The 19,202-nt window shown below is 41.1% G+C and overlaps 1 protein-coding gene across 2 annotated transcripts; it reads left to right on the top strand.

Annotated features, from left to right (window-relative positions):
* Positions 1 to 2,618: 2,618 nt before the first annotated feature.
* On the top strand, positions 2,619 to 18,585 carry smo (smoothened, frizzled class receptor). 2 transcript variants are annotated; one of them, XM_064939269.1, is made up of 12 exons: positions 2,619 to 3,491; positions 5,482 to 5,690; positions 6,274 to 6,483; positions 6,800 to 6,972; positions 7,345 to 7,564; positions 7,910 to 8,033; positions 8,141 to 8,233; positions 8,574 to 8,682; positions 9,501 to 9,686; positions 10,249 to 10,397; positions 14,234 to 14,371; positions 14,696 to 18,585. In XM_064939269.1, the coding sequence occupies exons 1-12, from the start codon at positions 3,227 to 3,229 to the stop codon at positions 15,310 to 15,312; spliced, it is 2,493 nt and encodes an 830-aa protein (XP_064795341.1). In that variant the 5' UTR covers positions 2,619 to 3,226; the 3' UTR covers positions 15,313 to 18,585. The 2 variants fall into 2 exon arrangements, with proteins under 2 accessions (XP_064795341.1, XP_064795342.1); XM_064939270.1 differs by lacking the exon at positions 6,274 to 6,483.
* Positions 18,586 to 19,202: the final 617 nt, after the last annotated feature.

The following is a 19,202-nucleotide window of genomic DNA, read 5'->3' as shown; positions in this document are numbered from 1 at the left end:
CGGTGGTCTAAAATGAAGTGTTACTGTATATTTAAGCGTCTTGTGACATTCTTTCCCTGTATTGTACTCCCAGGTGGCTTGTTGTGACCTGTCAGTGGGTGGGCGATGAGGACATAGGGGTTGAGGTAGCGTGAGAGAAAATGACACATGGATACAGGCATACATGGCTACTGACCTCCAACCTCTCCAAATGTGTCTATAATCCCCATTGTGACAACAGGTTACACAACTCCATGTTCTATCACTGCAGTAGTATCAAGTGAAAGCATGTCTGTGTACGCTATCCACAAAGACTACATGTGTGTTCTATAGTCAATCAGTTTAACAAATGTATTTTGTTTTATTGTCTACTCTGCAGTTTCACAGATTGTACCAGCCAGTGTTGCAATACTTAACACAAGTGTAGTATGGTCTTGCTACTGCCCACAATACAACATGTTGAAATAGAAATGCAGGGGAAATTATAAGTGAGTTTGAGTGTATTTTTATTTTAAAATGTTCCATTATTTGGTTGTAAACACTGAAGTTCATTCCAGGCTAGTTGGGGCTGAAAGTCTAATATAGCTGTGAACAGTCAGACGTCAAACATTAAAATGGTTCCTCTCCACCCCGTTTGGCAAATGAAAACCTGAGCTTAGATGCATTCCTGGCCTGAAATATGATGTGCCTGGGCTTGGGAGCACACACACTCTTGCATGTGAAGCCCTTCGTCTCCATACACCTTTCTGCTTTGTGCACATGGCCCTGCAGTTGTTTTAACTAATTGCATGAACTATAACATTATAGGCCTACAGGCCAGGTGTTCATAATGTCAGTGTGATGGGGGAAGTTATTCAGAGGCAGGCATTGAGACATCAGCGACAGTGTGTTCTGTAGGAAGTCGCAGGTTCATTAACACACAGGACTTAGGCACAGTCCCTACTACTAATATGTATGCGTGTGTGTGCGTGTGTGTGTGTGTGTGTACGTGCGTGCGTGCGTGTGCAGAGAAAGTAAGAGAGATTTGGCCGGGCGCTCCAGTGAGGGGCCCACGTGCTCTGTGTGTGGTCCGAGTCTCTCCCTGACTCATTCTCAGACAGCCATGTTGCTGTGGGTTTTAAGGAGGCCCAATGCTTCACTCAGAGAGAACGATGAGGAAACATGGGGCTCCCCTGATTCATGCAGCACAGGCCAAAAACAAAACATCCATTGTCATTTCAACCAGCAGGAGGTAGGCTGTTGGAGCATTACATCTAATGCACTGCCCTATAACGGTCAGGTTAGAGAGAGGCTTTGATCACATCACAAGCACAAAGAGGATTGTTTGAGACTGTATGGTGTTCTGTCTATGTGAATGATGAAACATTCATTAAATCTACAGTGTGGCTGTCTTATTGGTTGATATAGACAGAATCTTAAATCTGACCAATGTCAGTCACTTATGGCTTCATTTACAGTTAACGTATAATCAACCTCTGAAAGTTTTCTTGGTCAGTTTGAGGTCTCATTCGGGTGAAGAGCAGTGCTACCTTAACTGGGAGAGAGAATCCACATTTCCATTATGAGGGTCTCCTAGGAAACTGATTTAATATGGACTGGGAGGAAATAAACAAGACAAACTTTTTTTACACATCCAAAATGCCATGAAGTTATTAATTTTTTATAATTCCACCAGGCCATCCCATTCCCCAACCAACACCCATACAGTAGGCTGCACACTCGTTTAGAAACTGTGCCATTTAAGCAGAGAAAATGGCAATCTTGTCTGATCTTTTAGAATGAAAGTAGCCCAAGGAGTGGATAATTGACTTGTTTATGTCCACGACAACAAACTTTCCCTGAGTGGCTACTGGCATGCCACTGGCGGATAAACTTGCAGTTACCATTTTTGTGGTGGTGAATGAACAGTCTTTGGAGTGGGCTGACAAAGAAATATAGCCTACTGTGCTCGCATAATCACTAAGATTTCAATTGTATGGCAAAGTGAGGCTCTAGTTTAATCACAGATTTGAAGTACTATCGAAGAGACTACTGAAATGCTTGTTCACACCAACATAACTGATCAGTCTGTGATTGCAAATCTATTCATTCTTAATAGCAACAAGTGCAAATGTAGGAGGTACGGTCAGATGTAAGTCGTGGAGGACAATATGGGTCTTTGGAGATCTTTCAAAGACTTGTTTTTGGAAATGAACAAAGTGAGTGTCTTACAGGTACTCCAGTTATATAGCCAATCTAGCATTTCTCATTATGTATGTATTCTGCAGTGTTACTATTTTTTTTAAATATTATTATTTGTTTTATTTATGTATTGTTTTCTGCAGTGTTGGTAAGAGCCCATGAGTACGCGTTTCACTGTCTACACCTGTTGTTTACGAAGCAGGTGACAATAACATTTGATTGTGATTGATTTGACAAATGTGTTGTGTCAGAAATAAAGGCTCTAAATGAACGGACGATTAAACAAACAAGCATACGATATAAAGGTACACGGATGGCTTTCTTACTGCAGTCTGTCCTGGCAGGAGAGAGATTGTTTTGGTATTCCTATAAGGCATAGTTTTACCCATGGAGAGGGGGATGGGATGAGAGGTTTTGTTACTTTGGCTCTCCCCCACCATGTGCATACCAGAGGCAGAACAAAATAGCAGACACGACTGCAAGCGAGAAAAACAAAGACCAAACTCCATCAGACACATCGTATAATTCTATAGAAATTCCCCCAAACTGCCCTTTTTGGGGATAGGTCTACATAAAATGAAATGAAAATAGTTTTTTTTTCAGCAAAAGAGGGGAAAGTGGGAGCGTGAGGGGGTTGGAGCGCGTAGACTAGAGATCATGTTACAGTTTCAGACTTTTCACGGCAAGTTGTGGGGGAGGGTGAATCTGTTACTTTGATATCTTTTTAATAGGCATATCCAACAAAAACAGCGGAAGGAATAGTTCCACTTGATTTTAATTGAATATCATGCATGCATCTTTTCGTTTTTTGGTGGCGATCGGATTGTGTGTAGGGAATTCCAGTGACAAATCAAGGATTATATGACAAAATGCTAAATGAAAAAGTTCGGGACTGTGTGAAAACTGGGAAAACGTTTCGTTTCATTGTATCATAATGCTACATTCGGCATCAAATGAACAAGAGCACTTCGTGCTATTTTTATTAACGGTTACTTTTTAGATTACTGGAATACAAAGTATATATTTTTTCTTCCTGGAAACAAAGTTGCACCGTTGAATCTCCAAGATGTCTTCCCATGGATGGAGTTCCATTGTTGGTGGGTTGGGGATGCTTTGCGTTTGGGCTGCCTCCTTTCTGGTTACTCATGCGGTAACGGTACAGAGAAACGAAACAATTTTCAATGATTTCTGCAAGAAAACTACAACATGTGAAGTGCTTAAATATAATACATGTCTCGGGTCCCCACTACCGTACACGCACACGTCTCTTGCCTTGGCTGAAGACTCAAGTACCCAAGACGAAGCATTTGAGAAGTTGGCCATGTGGTCTGGTAAGCCTGTATTTGGTTAATAAGCATAGCTACAAAGGGTTCATGTTGTTCATTTACTGTAATTTAAATTAAATAAATTGACAAACGTATTATACATTTGTGTTGCGTTATTAAGTGCAGACCCCACTCCCTCTATTAGCATCAGATGCAATCAAGATGCTCATATTGTCATTTGCAAAAGGAAACGTAAAATAAAATCTATGTATTTTATACGTTGAACTTTCACTAGTGATTATTCATTGAACTTTCGCTTGTGATTATTTAGTCTTAACCTTGCCATTTGACATAAACAGAATGTTCTATTATAAGTAAAAACAGCAGCACTACATAATATTTATGTAATAAGATGTATTACACTGTCCTATTAAACATTACGGTAGATTTGGTTATAGTCACATGCGAGGTCAGTAGGTTAATTGTTATAATATAGCCTGTTAACTAGGCAATGAAATATTGAGGGCCCCTCCAAATGGATAGTTTTTGTAATGACCAAATACATGGGAATAGGACTTTTGCAGGAAATGGGGGTTAAGAGCAAATAAAGAAAATAAAAGATTCTCTCTGAGGTGTTAGATATTCCTGCACATTAATAAAGACTCATTTGTGATCCATCAACCTGCATTTCCTTCCACTAATCCTCAGCTGATCTGTAGAGTGGTTCCCATCCCCACTCCCCACCCCCACCATGGGAAACACAACAGACCACACAACTAGTGACCTTCCAAGTGCATGATGTTGTAACGCTAGCTGCCTCATCAAGAGGTTTGGAGCTCTTGGCATAACAGCTGAGGTGTTGAGTTGATAGACACTGGCCCCAGCTACCAATCCCAGTCAGGGTCAACATACAGGTCCTATTTATCTCCTGACCCTAGTGACCACCATTATCAACATCCAGATCCTATTTATCTCCTGACCCTAGTGACCACCATTATCAACATCCAGATCCTATTTATCTCCTGACCCTAGTGACCACCATCATCAACATCCAGGTCCTATTTATGTCCTGACCCTAGTGACCACCATCGTCAACATCCAGGTCCTATTTATCTCCTGACCCTAGTGACCACCATCATCAACATCCAGGTCCTATTTATCTCCTGACCCTAGTGACCACCATCGTCAACATCCAGGTCCTATTTATCTCCTGACCCTAGTGACCACCATCATCAACATCCAGGTCCTATTTATCTCCTGACCTTAGTGACCACCATCATCAACATCCAGGTCCTATTTATCTCCTGACCCTAGTGACCACCATCATCAACATCCAGGTCCTATTTATCTCCTGACCCTAGTGACCACCATCATCAACATCCAGGTCCTATTTATCTCCTGACCCTAGTGACCACCATCATCAACATCCAGGTCCTATTTATGTCCTGACCCTAGTGACCACCATCGTCAACATCCAGGTCCTATTTATCTCCTGACCCTGGTGACCACCATCATCAACATCCAGGTCCTATTTATCTCCTGACCCTAGTGACCATCATCATCCAGGTCCTATTTATCTCCTGACCTTAGTGACCACCATCATCAACATCCAGGTCCTATTTATCTCCTGACCCTAGTGACCATCATCATCCAGGTCCTATTTATCTCCTGACCCTAGTGACCACCATCATCATCCTCACCACACTGAAGTGATGAATATGTATTATTTATATCCAGACTGGTCTCATTCTGTATATGCTGTAGCCAACACTATTATAGTTGTCATGTCATACCGTACTTAGATAGTTGGCATGACAATGAATGAACAAACCCAGAGAGGAGTTTGATAAGGCACAAACAGGCTGGAGCACCAGGTTTGTGTTCATTAGGGCACACCGTAGCAAAATGTTTCGCTGCAGAAAAACTAAAATGAACATTTCTTATGGTACCTACCTGCCAATTTCTCTCAGTTTAGGAGCATTCTCATTCGTTTGGTGTCTACTGAAGTCAACCCAAGCTACATTATTGTCCCTCACCTCCCTTCTCACCCATGCAGGTCTGAGGAACGCCCCTCGCTGCTGGGCGGTCATCCAGCCCCTGCTGTGTGCCGTCTACATGCCCAAGTGTGACAACGGGCAGGTGGAGCTTCCCAGCCAGCACCTGTGCCAGGCTACGCGTCGCCCCTGCAGCATCGTGGACCAGGAGAGGGGCTGGCCCAACTTCCTCAAGTGTGAGGAGACGGACAAGTACCCCATGGGCTGCACGGTATGGTAGATGCTCTCACTATGCATGTGTGCAGATGGGGTGCTAGGCCAATTATCGAGGGGGCTTCAGCACTGTCAACCCACTGGGCACACACTGGTCGAATCAACATTGTTTCCTCGTCATTTCAATGAAATTACATTGAACCAACGTGGAGTAGACATTGAATTGTAGTCTGTGCCCAGTGGGTGGCCCCTCTATGGAGCCACCCATCTAGTCAACAGGCTAGTGTCATTGTTTTTCAGTCTAAAATGTCTGTCGATATTATACTCTATAACACTATAATATATGATATACAGTGCATTCAGAAAGTATTCTGACCTCTTGACGTTTTCCACGTGTTGTTACCCCTGAGGTGCCTTGTTGTTATTATAAACTGATTACCAACATAATTAGAGCAGTTCAAATAAACGTTTTGTCGTACTCGTGGTATACGGTCTGATATACAACCAGCCAATCAGCATTCAGAGCTCGAACCACCCAGTTTATAAAATACTATATAATATTGAGGCGTACGCCTCGTGAAAAATAGACCAAACAGAGTGACAATATGAGCTCACTGTGCCTTCCGTCCACGGTGAGACAGAACGAGGTGCAGAAGCTGAAGTTCAACACGTCGGGACACTGCGAAGCCCCCCTGGTGAAGACAGACGTTCAGGCCAGCTGGTACAAAGATGTGGAGGGCTGCGGCATCCAGTGCAACAACCCCCTGTTCACCGACGAGGAGCACTCGGACATGCACGCCTACATCGCTGTGTTCGGCACCGTCACCCTGCTCTGCACCTTTTTCACTCTGGTGAGCTTCACGCAGCAGTGTTGTGGACAACATTACCCATAATTCCAAGTGTAACTTGCAGCTGTTAGCAACAACTTTTTTTTACTTGACTTTTAACTTTTATATTTGAGATTACAAATGGAACAAAGATACTGGTATTGTAACACACATACCATTCTTGTTCAGATAATGGGTTCATACTGCTTTTCACAGATATTGTTAGTTATTTGTGGAGAACTATGTGTTTCAGTTAATTGGCCTTTCTAAGGACAGAAAAAAGTGTTTCCCATTTATATTCATCTTTTCTCTCCCTCTCTCTTTCCATCTCCTTTTACAGGCCACCTTTCTGGCGGACTGGAAGAATTCAAACCGTTACCCTGCCGTCATCCTCTTCTACATCAATACCTGTTTCTTCATGGGCAGTATCGGCTGGCTGGCTCAGTTCATGGATGGAGCTCGCAAAGAGATCGTGTGTAAGAGTGACAACACCATGCGTTTAGGGGAGCCCTCGTAAGTGAAGAAGGAGAACACTTAACATTTTATTGTCAATCAATTGTGGTTTTTGCTTACGACCCAACCCCCTGAGACACACACATACACTGTTGACACACACATACACATTGAAGGGGTTGAAAGAAAGTGGGAGTATTATGAGATAAGATTTGAAGGAGTATTTCTTGAATCTTCCAGTGAGGTTCGTAGGTCTTGTATTTAGCTACGTTCGCTTTTGTTTCTCAAACTTGATTGGTTGATTGGTTGGCTGATTGATTGACATTTTCAAATAATTAATAACACACATACAGCCAATGCAATGGCAGTGTACTCTTAAAAATGATTGAGTCATTAACTTCCTTCGCTCTCTCTCTCCCTCTCTCCATCCAGGTCTACCGAGACTCTGTCGTGTGTCATCATCTTCAGCCTCGTCTACTACTCCCTGATGTCTGGGGTGATCTGGTTTGTCATGCTGACCTACGCCTGGCACACGTCCTTCAAGGCCCTGGGCACCACCCACCAGCCCCTGTCGGGCAAGACCTCATACTTCCACATGGTCACATGGTCCGTCCCCTTCATCCTCACTGTGGCTATTCTAGCCACCGCTGAGGTATGGAACACCTACCATTTCTTTTAGCCGTTGAAAATAGTAATTACTGTGATTTGCGATTTATAATACTTATGATAATAACACATTATACATGCTTATGACAAGTCTCACAATGCATTGTAACTGAATCTTAATGCTTTATACCAGCAGGCTTTAAGTTGAGTGTTACTTTGCAATAGGGTAATCCCAAACCGTGTCTACAGTTTGGAGACAACTTTATTTATTCCCTTTTCATGATGGAAAGACAATGACTCAGAATTTCTTGTTTTCCAAATGATTTATCTTTTATGCCGTTATGCCATTCAAACACATGTATGCGTTTCTGGTCTCTGTTGTTTGACATAGGTGGACGGAGACTCTGTCAGTGGGATCTGTTTCGTGGGCTATAAGAACTACCGCTACCGTGCTGGCTTTGTGTTGGCTCCCATTGGAGTTGTGCTTGTCATTGGTGGCTATTTCCTCATACGAGGTGAGTTCTCTCAAACCCAAAAAACGAGACATTTTCATATTTCATAATTTAAACGCTACCAAATAAATAGACGTTCCCAAAGTGATTTCCTCTGTTTGTTTCTGCAGGAGTCATGACGTTGTTCTCCATCAAGAGTAACCACCCGGGTCTTCTGAGTGAGAAGGCAGCGAGCAAAATCAACGAAACAATGCTAAGACTTGGTATGACCCCTTCGCTGTAAATCACCAGATATCCAGAGTCAAACCACTGGCATAACAGTGTAACAAACCTAGCTAGTGTTGAAAAGACAGATAACCGCTTCCACAAGGGAACTAGCTTTCTTGGTGCAGTGGTTAGATCCACTGCCTTTGGGTCAGGCGATCCTAGTTAGACCTATCAATGCCCCCCCCCCCCCCAATAGATTGACTGTGGATTCTGTTGCACGATATATGTTATATAACACCTTGGTTTTATCTTCATATAAAGTATATTGTGTCCTGACTCCTGAGGTTTCTGGAATTTCAAATATCCCTAATCATTTGTGTAATTCCTCTTCATCAGGTATATTTGGGTTCCTGGCGTTTGGCTTTGTCTTAATCACGTTTGGCTGCCACTTCTATGACTTCTTCAACCAGGCTGAGTGGGAGAAGAGCTTCAGAGAATATGTGTTGTGAGTTCCTTTTCTCCTCATGTAGCCTACAGTAACCCCAAACTATATTCAACACTGCAACTTCAAAACAGGTGTTGAGGACCTAAGGACTTCTGGGCCCTTTTGGAATACTCAAAAACAACATTTTCTCAGAACATGGGAATAATCACCAATATTTGACATGACATAATTGGTCAAAGCTTTGCGATGGAAAGTTTCCCTACATCAATCCAATATGACAGACGAGGGGTTACTTCAAGGAAGGGAGGAAGGAAATATACATTTACGAGTATTGGAACATGGCCCCAGTTGTATGATGTAGTAGGAGATTTAAGAGTATTGGAACATGGCCCCAATTGTATGATGTAATAGGAGATTTAAGAGTATTGGTACATGGCCCCAGTTGTATGGTATAGTGGGAGATTTAAGAGTATTGGAACATGGCCCCAGTTGTATGGTGTAGTGGGAGATTTAAGAGTATTAGAACAAGCCCTCAGTTGTATGGTGTAGTGGGAGATTCCCAGCAGATGATGCTGTTGAGACTGGTGGTAACCACAGCCCTACCGGTTTGTTGTGCTGTGAATGCAGCCTTATTCCTCCACTCTGTTGACTTTGAGTGGACTGGTATGAATTTCACCTCAGAAATGTACATTTCTCTTTCCTGTCTGAACAAGTAAACAACTGGTTAATGTCAACAGTTCAGTATGTGAATATGCCTCATTTATATGGCTTTACAGTGGATGTGGGTATGTAGAGTATTTTACCACAGAAAATGCAACTGCCTGTGTAAAAAAGAGCTCTGAGGATTGATTGATGAACGCTGCACTGGCTTTGAACAGGTGCGAGGCCAATGTGACGATCGCTCATCAGACCAACAAGCCGATCCCAGAATGTACTATCAAGAACCGTCCCAGTCTACTGGTGGAAAAGATTAATCTGTTCTCTATGTTCGGCACGGGCATCGCCATGAGCACCTGGGTGTGGACCAAGGCCACGATTCTCATCTGGAAACGCACCTGGTGCAAGTAAGCAGCCATTTCCTTTAGAACACACATAGAAAATTAGACTGGGCGGCGGTCCCTTTGTAGCAAAAAGTGTTGTCTTGTAGATAAAAGGTGAGAAAATAGGCTACAAGAAAATAGTACATGAACTTTTACAACAACATTCCAAGTATGGAGTTCCACATTGTATTATCTCTCTGAGGCATTCACACAGCATTATCTGTGTATTAAAGCTTAAATACGCATCAGGTGAAACAGCGCCACTGTTCGCCCCCAGCACATTTGTTATTATTTTTGTTTTGTTGATGAAACGGAGGAGAGGAGTACCAGCATCATACATTTTGTTTTCTTCAGTACATACTATGCTGTTCTATCTAACCTGCAATGATGTCTGAGCAGAAAAATACAGTGTTCGTTGTTTGATGCAACTTCTTGGTTGTCGTAGTATCTCAAACGGACGTGGTAGTCTCACCAAGTACGGATTTCAGCTTTAATGTCTGCACAATTTACAGCGATTGCCACGTCAAGGGATACGTCAACATTGTCTGTCACCTTGTGATTTATCTATCTGTTGTTCCTGTCATAGGGTTATCGGCCGTAGCGACGATGAGCCCAAGAGGATAAAGAAGAGCAAGATGATAGCCAAGGCCTTCTCCAAGCGCAAGGAGCTCCACAAAGACCCGGAGAAGGAGCTGTCCTTCAGCATGCACACTGTCTCTCATGACGGGCCAGTAGGTAAGTCCCCAAAGACCCGTAGAAGGAGCTGTCCTTCAGCATGCACACTGTCTCTCATGACGGGCCAGTAGGTAAGTCCCCAAAGACCTGTAGAAGGAGCTGTCCTTCAGCATGCACACTGTCTCTCATGACGGGCCAGTAGGTAAGTCCCCAAAGACCCGTAGAAGGAGCTGCCCAAAAGGCTTAATTGGATGCCTCTTTATGCAGATGAAATGCCATATTTGTTTCATCATTGAGGAACTCCTGGCTGATATTAATGGAGATTCCACTACGCTTCAATGTTACAACTAAAAGTGAATGTCTTTGACAAGTATGTCTGACACTAGTAGTGAATGTCATTGAGAAGTCTGTCTGACACTAGTAGTGAATGTCATTGAGAAGTCTGTCTGACACTAGTAGTGAATGTCATTGAGAAGTCTGTCTGACACTAGTAGTGAATGTCACTGAGAAGTCTGTCTGACAGTAGTAGTGCATATCATTGAGAAGTCTGTCTGACACTAGTAGTGAATGTCATTGAGAAGTCTGTCTGACACTAGTAGTGAATGTCATTGAGAAGTCTGTCTGACACTAGTAGTGAATGTCATTGAGAAGTCTGTCTGACACTAGTAGTGAATGTCATTGAGAAGTCTGTCTGACACTAGTAGTGAATGTCATTGAGAAGTCTGTCTGACACTAGTAGTGAATGTCACTGAGAAGTCTGTCTGACAGTAGTAGTGCATATCATTGAGAAGTCTGTCTGACACTAGTAGTGAATGTCATTGAGAAGTCTGTCTGACACTAGTAGTGAATGTCATTGAGGAGTCTGTCTGACACTAGAAGTGAATGACTGAGTCATCAGATAATGTAAGCACTGAGGCGGCTGTGGCCAGCATGCTTGCTTATGTTGGAGGGACTGTATGAACTGTTAGTTATTGGAGCACTGCAGGGGACTCCAGGGAGCCTTCCACTATATAAATAACCTCTTTGGGGTTTTTACTGAATGCATAGTAATGGTTGAGCTATTCTACTATATAATGGATTGTAATGGTTGAGCTATTCTACTATATAATGGATTGTAATGGTTGAGCTATTCTACTATATAATGGATAGTAATGGTTGAGCTATTCTACTATATAATGGATAGTAATGGTTGAGCTATTCTACTATATAATGGATAGTAATGGTTGAGCTATTCTACTGTATAATGGATAGTAATGGTTGAGCTATTCTACTATATAATGGATAGTAATGGTTGAGCTATTCTACTATATAATGGATAGTAATGGTTGAGCTATTCTACTATATAATGGATAGTAATGGTTGAGCTATTCTACTATATAATGGATAGTAATGGTTGAGCTATTCTACTGTATAATGGATAGTAATGGTTGAGCTATTCTACTATATAATGGATAGTAATGGTTGAGCTATTCTACTATATAATTGATAGTAATGGTTGAGCTCTTCTACTATATAATGGATAGTAATGGTTGAGCTATTCTACTATATAATGGAAAGTAATGGTTGAGCTATTCTACTATATAATGGATAGTAATGGTTGAGCTATTCTACTGTATAATGGATAATAATGGTTGAGCTATTCTACTATATAATGGATAGTAATGGTTGAGCTCTTCTACTATATAATGGATAGTAATGGTTGAGCACTTCTACTATATAATGGATAGTAATGGTTGAGCTATTCTACTATATAATGGATAGTAATGGTTGAGCTCTACTATATAATGGATAGTAATGGTTGAGCTATTCTACTATATAATGGATAGTAATGGTTGAGCACTTCTACTATATAATGGATAGTAATGGTTGAGCTATTCTACTATATAATGGATAGTAATGGTTGAGCTATTCTACTATATAATGGATAGTAATGGTTGAGCTCTTCTACTATATAATGGATAGTATTGGTTGAGCTCTTCTACTACATAATGGATAGTAATGGTTGAGCTCTTCTACGATATAATGCATAGTAATGGTTGAGCTATTCTACTATATAATGGATAGTAATGGTTGAGCCCTTCTACTATATAATGGATAGTAATGGTTGAGCTATTCTACTATATAATGGATAGTAATGGTTGAGCTATTCTACTATATAATGGATAGTAATGGTTGAGCTATTCTACTATATAATGCATAGTAATGGTTGAGCTATTCTACTATATAATGGATAGTAATGGTTGAGCTATTCTACTGTATAATGGATAGTAATGGTTGAGCTATTCTACTATATAATGGATAGTAATGGTTGAGCTATTCTACTATATAATGGATAGTAATGGTTGAGCTCTTCTACTATATAATGGATAGTAATGGTTGAGCTATTCTACTATATAATGGAAAGTAATGGTTGAGCTATTCTACTATATAATGGATAGTAATGGTTGAGCTATTCTACTGTATAATGGATAATAATGGTTGAGCTATTCTACTATATAATGGATAGTAATGGTTGAGCTCTTCTACTATATAATGGATAGTAATGGTTGAGCATTCTACTATATAATGGATAGTAATGGTTGAGCTATTCTACTATATAATGGATAGTAATGGTTGAGCTATTCTACTATATAATGGATAGTAATGGTTGAGCTATTCTACTATATAATGGATAGTAATGGTTGAGCACTTCTACTATATAATGGATAGTAATGGTTGAGCTATTCTACTATATAATGGATAGTAATGGTTGAGCTCTACTATATAATGGATAGTAATGGTTGAGCTCTTCTACTATATAATGGATAGTTTTGGTTGAGCTCTTCTACTACATAATGGATAGTAATGGTTGAGCTCTTCTACGATATAATGCATAGTAATGGTTGAGCTATTCTACTATATAATGGATAGTAATGGTTGAGCCCTTCTACTATATAATGGATAGTAATGGTTGAGCTCTTCTATTGTATAATGGATAGGAATGGTTGAGCTCTTCTACTGTATAATGGATAGTAATGGTTGTGCTCTTCTACTATATAATGGATAGATAATGGATAGTAATGGTTGAGCTCTACTATATAATGGATAGTAATGGTTGAGCTCTTCTACTGTATAATGGATAGTAATGGTTGAGCTCTTCTACTATATAATGGATAGTAATGGTTGAGCTCTTCTACTATATAATGGATAGTAATGGTTGAGCTATTCTACTGTATAATGGATAGTAATGGTTGAGCTATTCTACTACATAATGGATAGTAATGGTTGAGCTATTCTACTATATAATGGATAGTAATGGTTGAGCTCTACTGTATAATGGATGGTAATGGTTGAGCTCTTCTACTATATAATGGATAGTAATGGTTGAGCTCTACTATATAATGGATAGTAATGGTTGAGCTCTTCTACTATATAATGGATAGTATTGGTTGAGCTCTTCTACTACATAATGGATAGTAATGGTTGAGCTCTTCTACTATATAATGCATAGTAATGGTTGAGCTATTCTACTATATAATGGATAGTAATGGTTGAGCTCTTCTATTGTATAATGGATAGGAATGGTTGAGCTCTTCTACTGTATAATGGATAGTAATGGTTGAGCTCTTCTACTATATAATGGATAGTAATGGTTGAGCTCTTCTACTACATAATGGATAGTAATGGTTGAGCTATTCTACTATATAATGGATAGTAATGGTTGAGCTCTACTGTATAATGGATGGTAATGGTTGAGCTCTTCTACTATATAATGGATAGTAATGGTTGAGCTCTACTGTATAATGGATAGTAATGCTTGAGCTCTTCTACTATATAATGGATAGTAATGGTTGAGCTCTTCTATTGTATAATGAATAGTAATGGTTGAGCTGTCTTGTCTTCTTTCTCATTGGTAGCTGGCATCAACTTTGACCTGAACGGGGAGCCATCCAACGAGATGTCTTCAGCCTGGGCCCAGCATGTGACCAAGATGGTGGCCAGGAGGGGCGCCATTCTACCGCAGGACATCTCTGTCACCCCTACAGGAACACCTGGTGAGAGCTGCCACCTGCTTAGTGACATTGTCTGACATCTGCACTCTTCCTTGAGTTCATTGCATTATTTCTTGAAACGATAGCAGATCATAGACAGTTGGATTGGTTAAAGCAATGGGATAAGGCCTTTACTTTCACTTATCCAGTCATGTACAGATTCAAACAGGGCCTATGTTACTAGCCTGGTTAAGCCAGACCGAATGCTGCGCTCACAATGGCAGTATTCAGTATTATATAACCAGGCTACAGAATTGTCAGTTCAGCCACCAGTCTGATTTAATCCTGCTTCCATGTTACCACTATGAGTCTGAATCTTTCACCCAGTTCCACCGCCAGAGGAGAGGAACAAGCTGTGGATGGTGGAAGCGGAGATCTCCCCTGAGATGATGAAGAGGAAGAAGAAGAGGAAGAAGAGGAAGAAGGAGGCGCGTCCTCTGGAGGAGCTGGTCGAACGCCAGGGCTACCGTCAGCGAGAGTTTGGCACCAGCTCGGTGCCACGGCTACCCAAGCTGCCCGGCCACAGGAGCCTGGTGGCCAATCTGAGGCAGCACCAGGAGGCTGAGGACGTCCTTCCAGGCTCTTACCCTGAGTTTAGGCCCTCTCATCCCCTGCCCTACCAGGAGAGGTACGGAGGAGCCCTGGGGGCCTCCTCTAGCCAGAGGAGCAGGTACCCTGACCTCAACCCCCTCTCCCTCAGTGACCTGCCAGAGGACCTCGGCCTGGGGCCTCGCTGCCGCCCCCAACAACCACCCCTCTCCTTCTGGCAGCCCAATGGAGCGTTCCACTACTCCGGGGAGGTGGCGCCTATGGCAGGGGTGTCTGGGAGGACAGACCACGTGGGGAAGTCGCAGGGGGGTCAAAGGAGGGCGGAGTGGGGGCAGATCCACTCTAGAACCAACCTGATGGAGGCGGAGCTTATGGATGCTGACTCTGACTTCTGAGAGCAACCATGTATGGTTGTGGGGTTTTCTGGGGGGTTTTACAGACTGTGAGAGAAAAGTGCTGGATACTTACACTTATGGTGCTCCCTTGTCACTGCCCAACAGTCAAGATGAAACAGGACTCAAGTCAAGTTAATTGGTCAGATCTGTTTCATTTAAAGGGAAGGGCTAAAGGAGAACTGATCAGGCCAAGGGTGAGTTTCATGAAAGCTTCTTGGCTTATGTCCCACTGGGCACAAACTGGTTGAATCAACGTTGTTTCCACATCATTTCAACCCCCCAAAATCTATGTGATGACGTTGAATCAATGTTGAAAACTGATTGTATTTGAAAAAAGTCATCAACGTAAGGGCATTTCGTATTTTTTTCACCCAACCTTTAAGCTAAATCCAATGAAATGGTGACATTTGTTGTTGATTTCACATTGAATTCATGTTAGTTAACAACTCAACCAAATGTAAATCAAAACTAGACGTTGAACTGACTTCTGTACCCAGTGGGGTGGCTCTGAATTTCTCTTAACAAATCACAGTAGCTACAGTTTCATAAAAATGTGTTTAAAAATATATAGCTGCGTTTAGACAGGCAGCCTAATTCTGATATTTTTACCACTAATTGGTCTTTTGACCAATCACATCAAATCTTTTCACATCACATCCTTTTCAGAGCTGATCTGATTGGTGAAAAAAGATCAGAATTAGTCTGCCTGTCTAAATGAGCTAAATTATTTGAATAAAGCACTTTTCTGTTCTACAAGTTGTCTGGGTCTATAGTTGTGGAGAGAAATAAAGTACCTCGTTAGCTACAAAGCTTTTCGGAAACGCCTCCCAGACTCGTCAGTGTTGTGTGACTTACCGAAAATAATTCCACTTGTGGCATTGGTCAGAAAACCGACATGATCACCCATGTTGCAACAACTAACTTCTGTTGTCAGAAACATTTCATTGAATGATGGCAGCAGAAGAGGCAGCTCAACTCTGAACGAATTGGATGAGGGTCACCATCACTGACATGATCCCGGGTCACTATCTCTTGGATCAGATATCACTCTTGTTGATTTCAGTCTCATAGCCATTCATTCATTATATGACTTCCAAGACTCTTCCAGGGATCTTGTCGTTCCCTGAGTCATTTCATGCATCTTAGGGTTCATGTAAGTAGTGTAAAGTGGCTTCCTTTCCTTGTCTCTTTTCCACGTCATTGCTGACTTTAGAAAACTGGACCGGTGAAAACTAATTCCATGTAGGCGTTCTCCATATTGCTTTCAACTAGCCTGTGTTAATGAACTAAATATTACTAGATCTGTAACGATGGAGAGGAAGCCACTTTAGATGATTGACATGCAGCCTCATATGATGCAGAAACTATCAGGCTCTGGAAGTTCCATGTCTTTGTACATCATCATCAACTAGTCGTCTCTACTTTTGTCACAAAAATATAGGAACTGTTTTTATATTGCCTGGTGCAATCACACAAAAGTGAGCTTTTTTCACCTGAGGAGAAAGAGAATTGATTAGGTTTTTATACCAGTTGAAATGAAATACACAACTGAGTGGGAATCAATCACTTCATTTCTTGAAAGTGTTCTTGCACATGTTAGCTACATCAGTTAAATTGTTACGTTTTTTTTCTGTACAATTGTATTAAAAAGGGTTATTTTTTTACTGTAGTATGTAGTATTTCCACATTGTGTTTTACTCTATTGGCAGCAGTGCTTGACTTGGACTGAAATACAGTAGGTGCCGGTACTCATTTTACATGCTGGTACTGTTTTTATTTAGGTGCAGGAGCTCCACAATACTTTTCAGCTAATATTCTATAAGGAGAACAGGCAGTAGAAAAATGTAAGGTGCCGGTACTCAGCTCCGGTGCTCAGCTCTGGTACTCAGCTCCGGTACTCAGCTCCGGTACTCAGCTCCGGTACTCAGCTCCGGTACTCAGCTCCGGTACTCAGCTCCGGTGAGCTCCTGCCCAAGTTAAGCATACGTATAGACAACCTTGGCTATACTTTGTTGAGTTTTCTGTGTTTTTATTGTATAGGACAGTGCTATATATTGCGTCATGTTGTCCTAGAGTTGAGCAACACACCTTTATTCTCTGCTTGTAATTATCTGCTACAATTTCTAAATGCACGTGTCTTGTGCTTCTCTATGTGTAGTGCACCTTTTCATTTATTGGGAACGAGGACGCAGTGAAGGCTGCTGAGGGGAGGACGGCTCATAATAATGGCTGGAACGGAGCAACTGAAATGGCATCAAACACATGTGGATGTGTTTGATGTATTTAATTCCATTCCACTAATTCCGCTCCAGCCATTACCACAAGCCTGTCCTCCCCAATTAAAGTGCCACCAACCTCCTGTGCAAGGATGCAGCATACTTGTACAATTCTAAGTTGTTAGACTGTATGTTTGGTTGGTTTTCCATGCTGAGGTACATTACAGATTTGCTCAGCAAAAGGGACAATTCACTGAAGCTCGTGATGTAGTTGTACCGATGCTGTAACCAAAGTAATTTAGTATTATTGTCTTTGCGTCACACTCACAACAGAATAAAGATGGTGCCAAACTACAGATGTAGAATCTTAATTTGATCAACCTGTTGCAGGAGAAATGTAAAACTTGTACTGCATTTGAGGTTTAAAATGGCTTCTGAAGTTACGAAAAATGGATCAACCGCTACAAAAATGGTCATTAATTATAATCCACATAATAACTCACATTTCCTGTTGCTGCAGGATTATGTTTCTGCTGTAGTCCTATTAGCTAATGTGCTATGTGTATCAGAGATTATTTATAAAATGTCCATGTCTGGAAGATAAATTAAGCAAGCTGTAAAGCACTGCAATGAAAATAACACTGTAACATTTGCTTAATACATTTGGACATTTCTTGCACCATCAGTGCAAACGAATGTAAATTTCCATTAAAAAACGTGTTTTGTGAAAAGACATAAGGGATCTATCAAGCGTATATGACGTCAACTGTAATATTTCTCATGTTGGATACTGACCAGCCAGTTTATTCCATGGGAAATGAACCTTGATATACTTTTTGAGGTATTGTGAACATTCTCAGAGTTTTCTTTTGCTGTCAAAGAGAACTAAATACAGCATCTCTTTGTGGGTTCTCTATATTGGCAAAATCCATTCCCCTATTGTCTATGTAGCTCACTGCTGTTTCTCTCCACACTCATATCTTGAACACAGAATTGTATTACTTTGATCATGAAGCTGTATTTTTGTATAATTATGTAAATAAAAGGAAACCTAGAATTCTGGTGTTGTTGTTTTTTGATTGATTTATTGAGATTTGTGAATACAACATATTTCTAGTGTTGATGGTCCATAGTTCTGTTGTCCTACACTTGTTGGAATAATGTTTCCTTTCACATATAGTTGTTAGGTCTCCACTCAGTGTGATGTTATTTTCCTTGGTAAAGTAAATAGGCCAGGGATAAGCAACTGGACACTTTTGAAAGTCCTCGGATCAATTTCCCCCCAAAAATACAATTTAAAAAAACTCACTCAGGTCAGTTAGAATAGTAGAATACAAAAGGTGCAATTTCGAAATTTGGTTGGGCATCAACAATTTTTCTCTTGTTAGTACAGTCACGGATAGACAGTCAATTAGCCCACCATGTCAGCTAACATTTTTTAGATTGCTAAATTAGTTTAGCGTCCAGCTGACCCAACTTGGTTTATGGTCGAATTACCAACAGGGGCCCCATTGATTGTGTTAGTCTGTCTCACTCAGATATTATATTAAAAACTTCAAACATCTGCCCCCACACGCATCAATGTTGGCCATCCCTGAAATAGGTCTACACAGCATGACAGAAAATACATATTATTCAATAGAACATATTTCATCATAAACAGCATAAGTTATG

Source organism: Oncorhynchus masou, chromosome 27 (genome assembly GCF_036934945.1).
Source record: "Oncorhynchus masou masou isolate Uvic2021 chromosome 27, UVic_Omas_1.1, whole genome shotgun sequence".
In the NCBI taxonomy this organism is placed as follows: Eukaryota; Metazoa; Chordata; class Actinopteri; order Salmoniformes; family Salmonidae; genus Oncorhynchus; species Oncorhynchus masou.
This window is presented reverse-complemented; position numbering and strand designations above follow the sequence as displayed.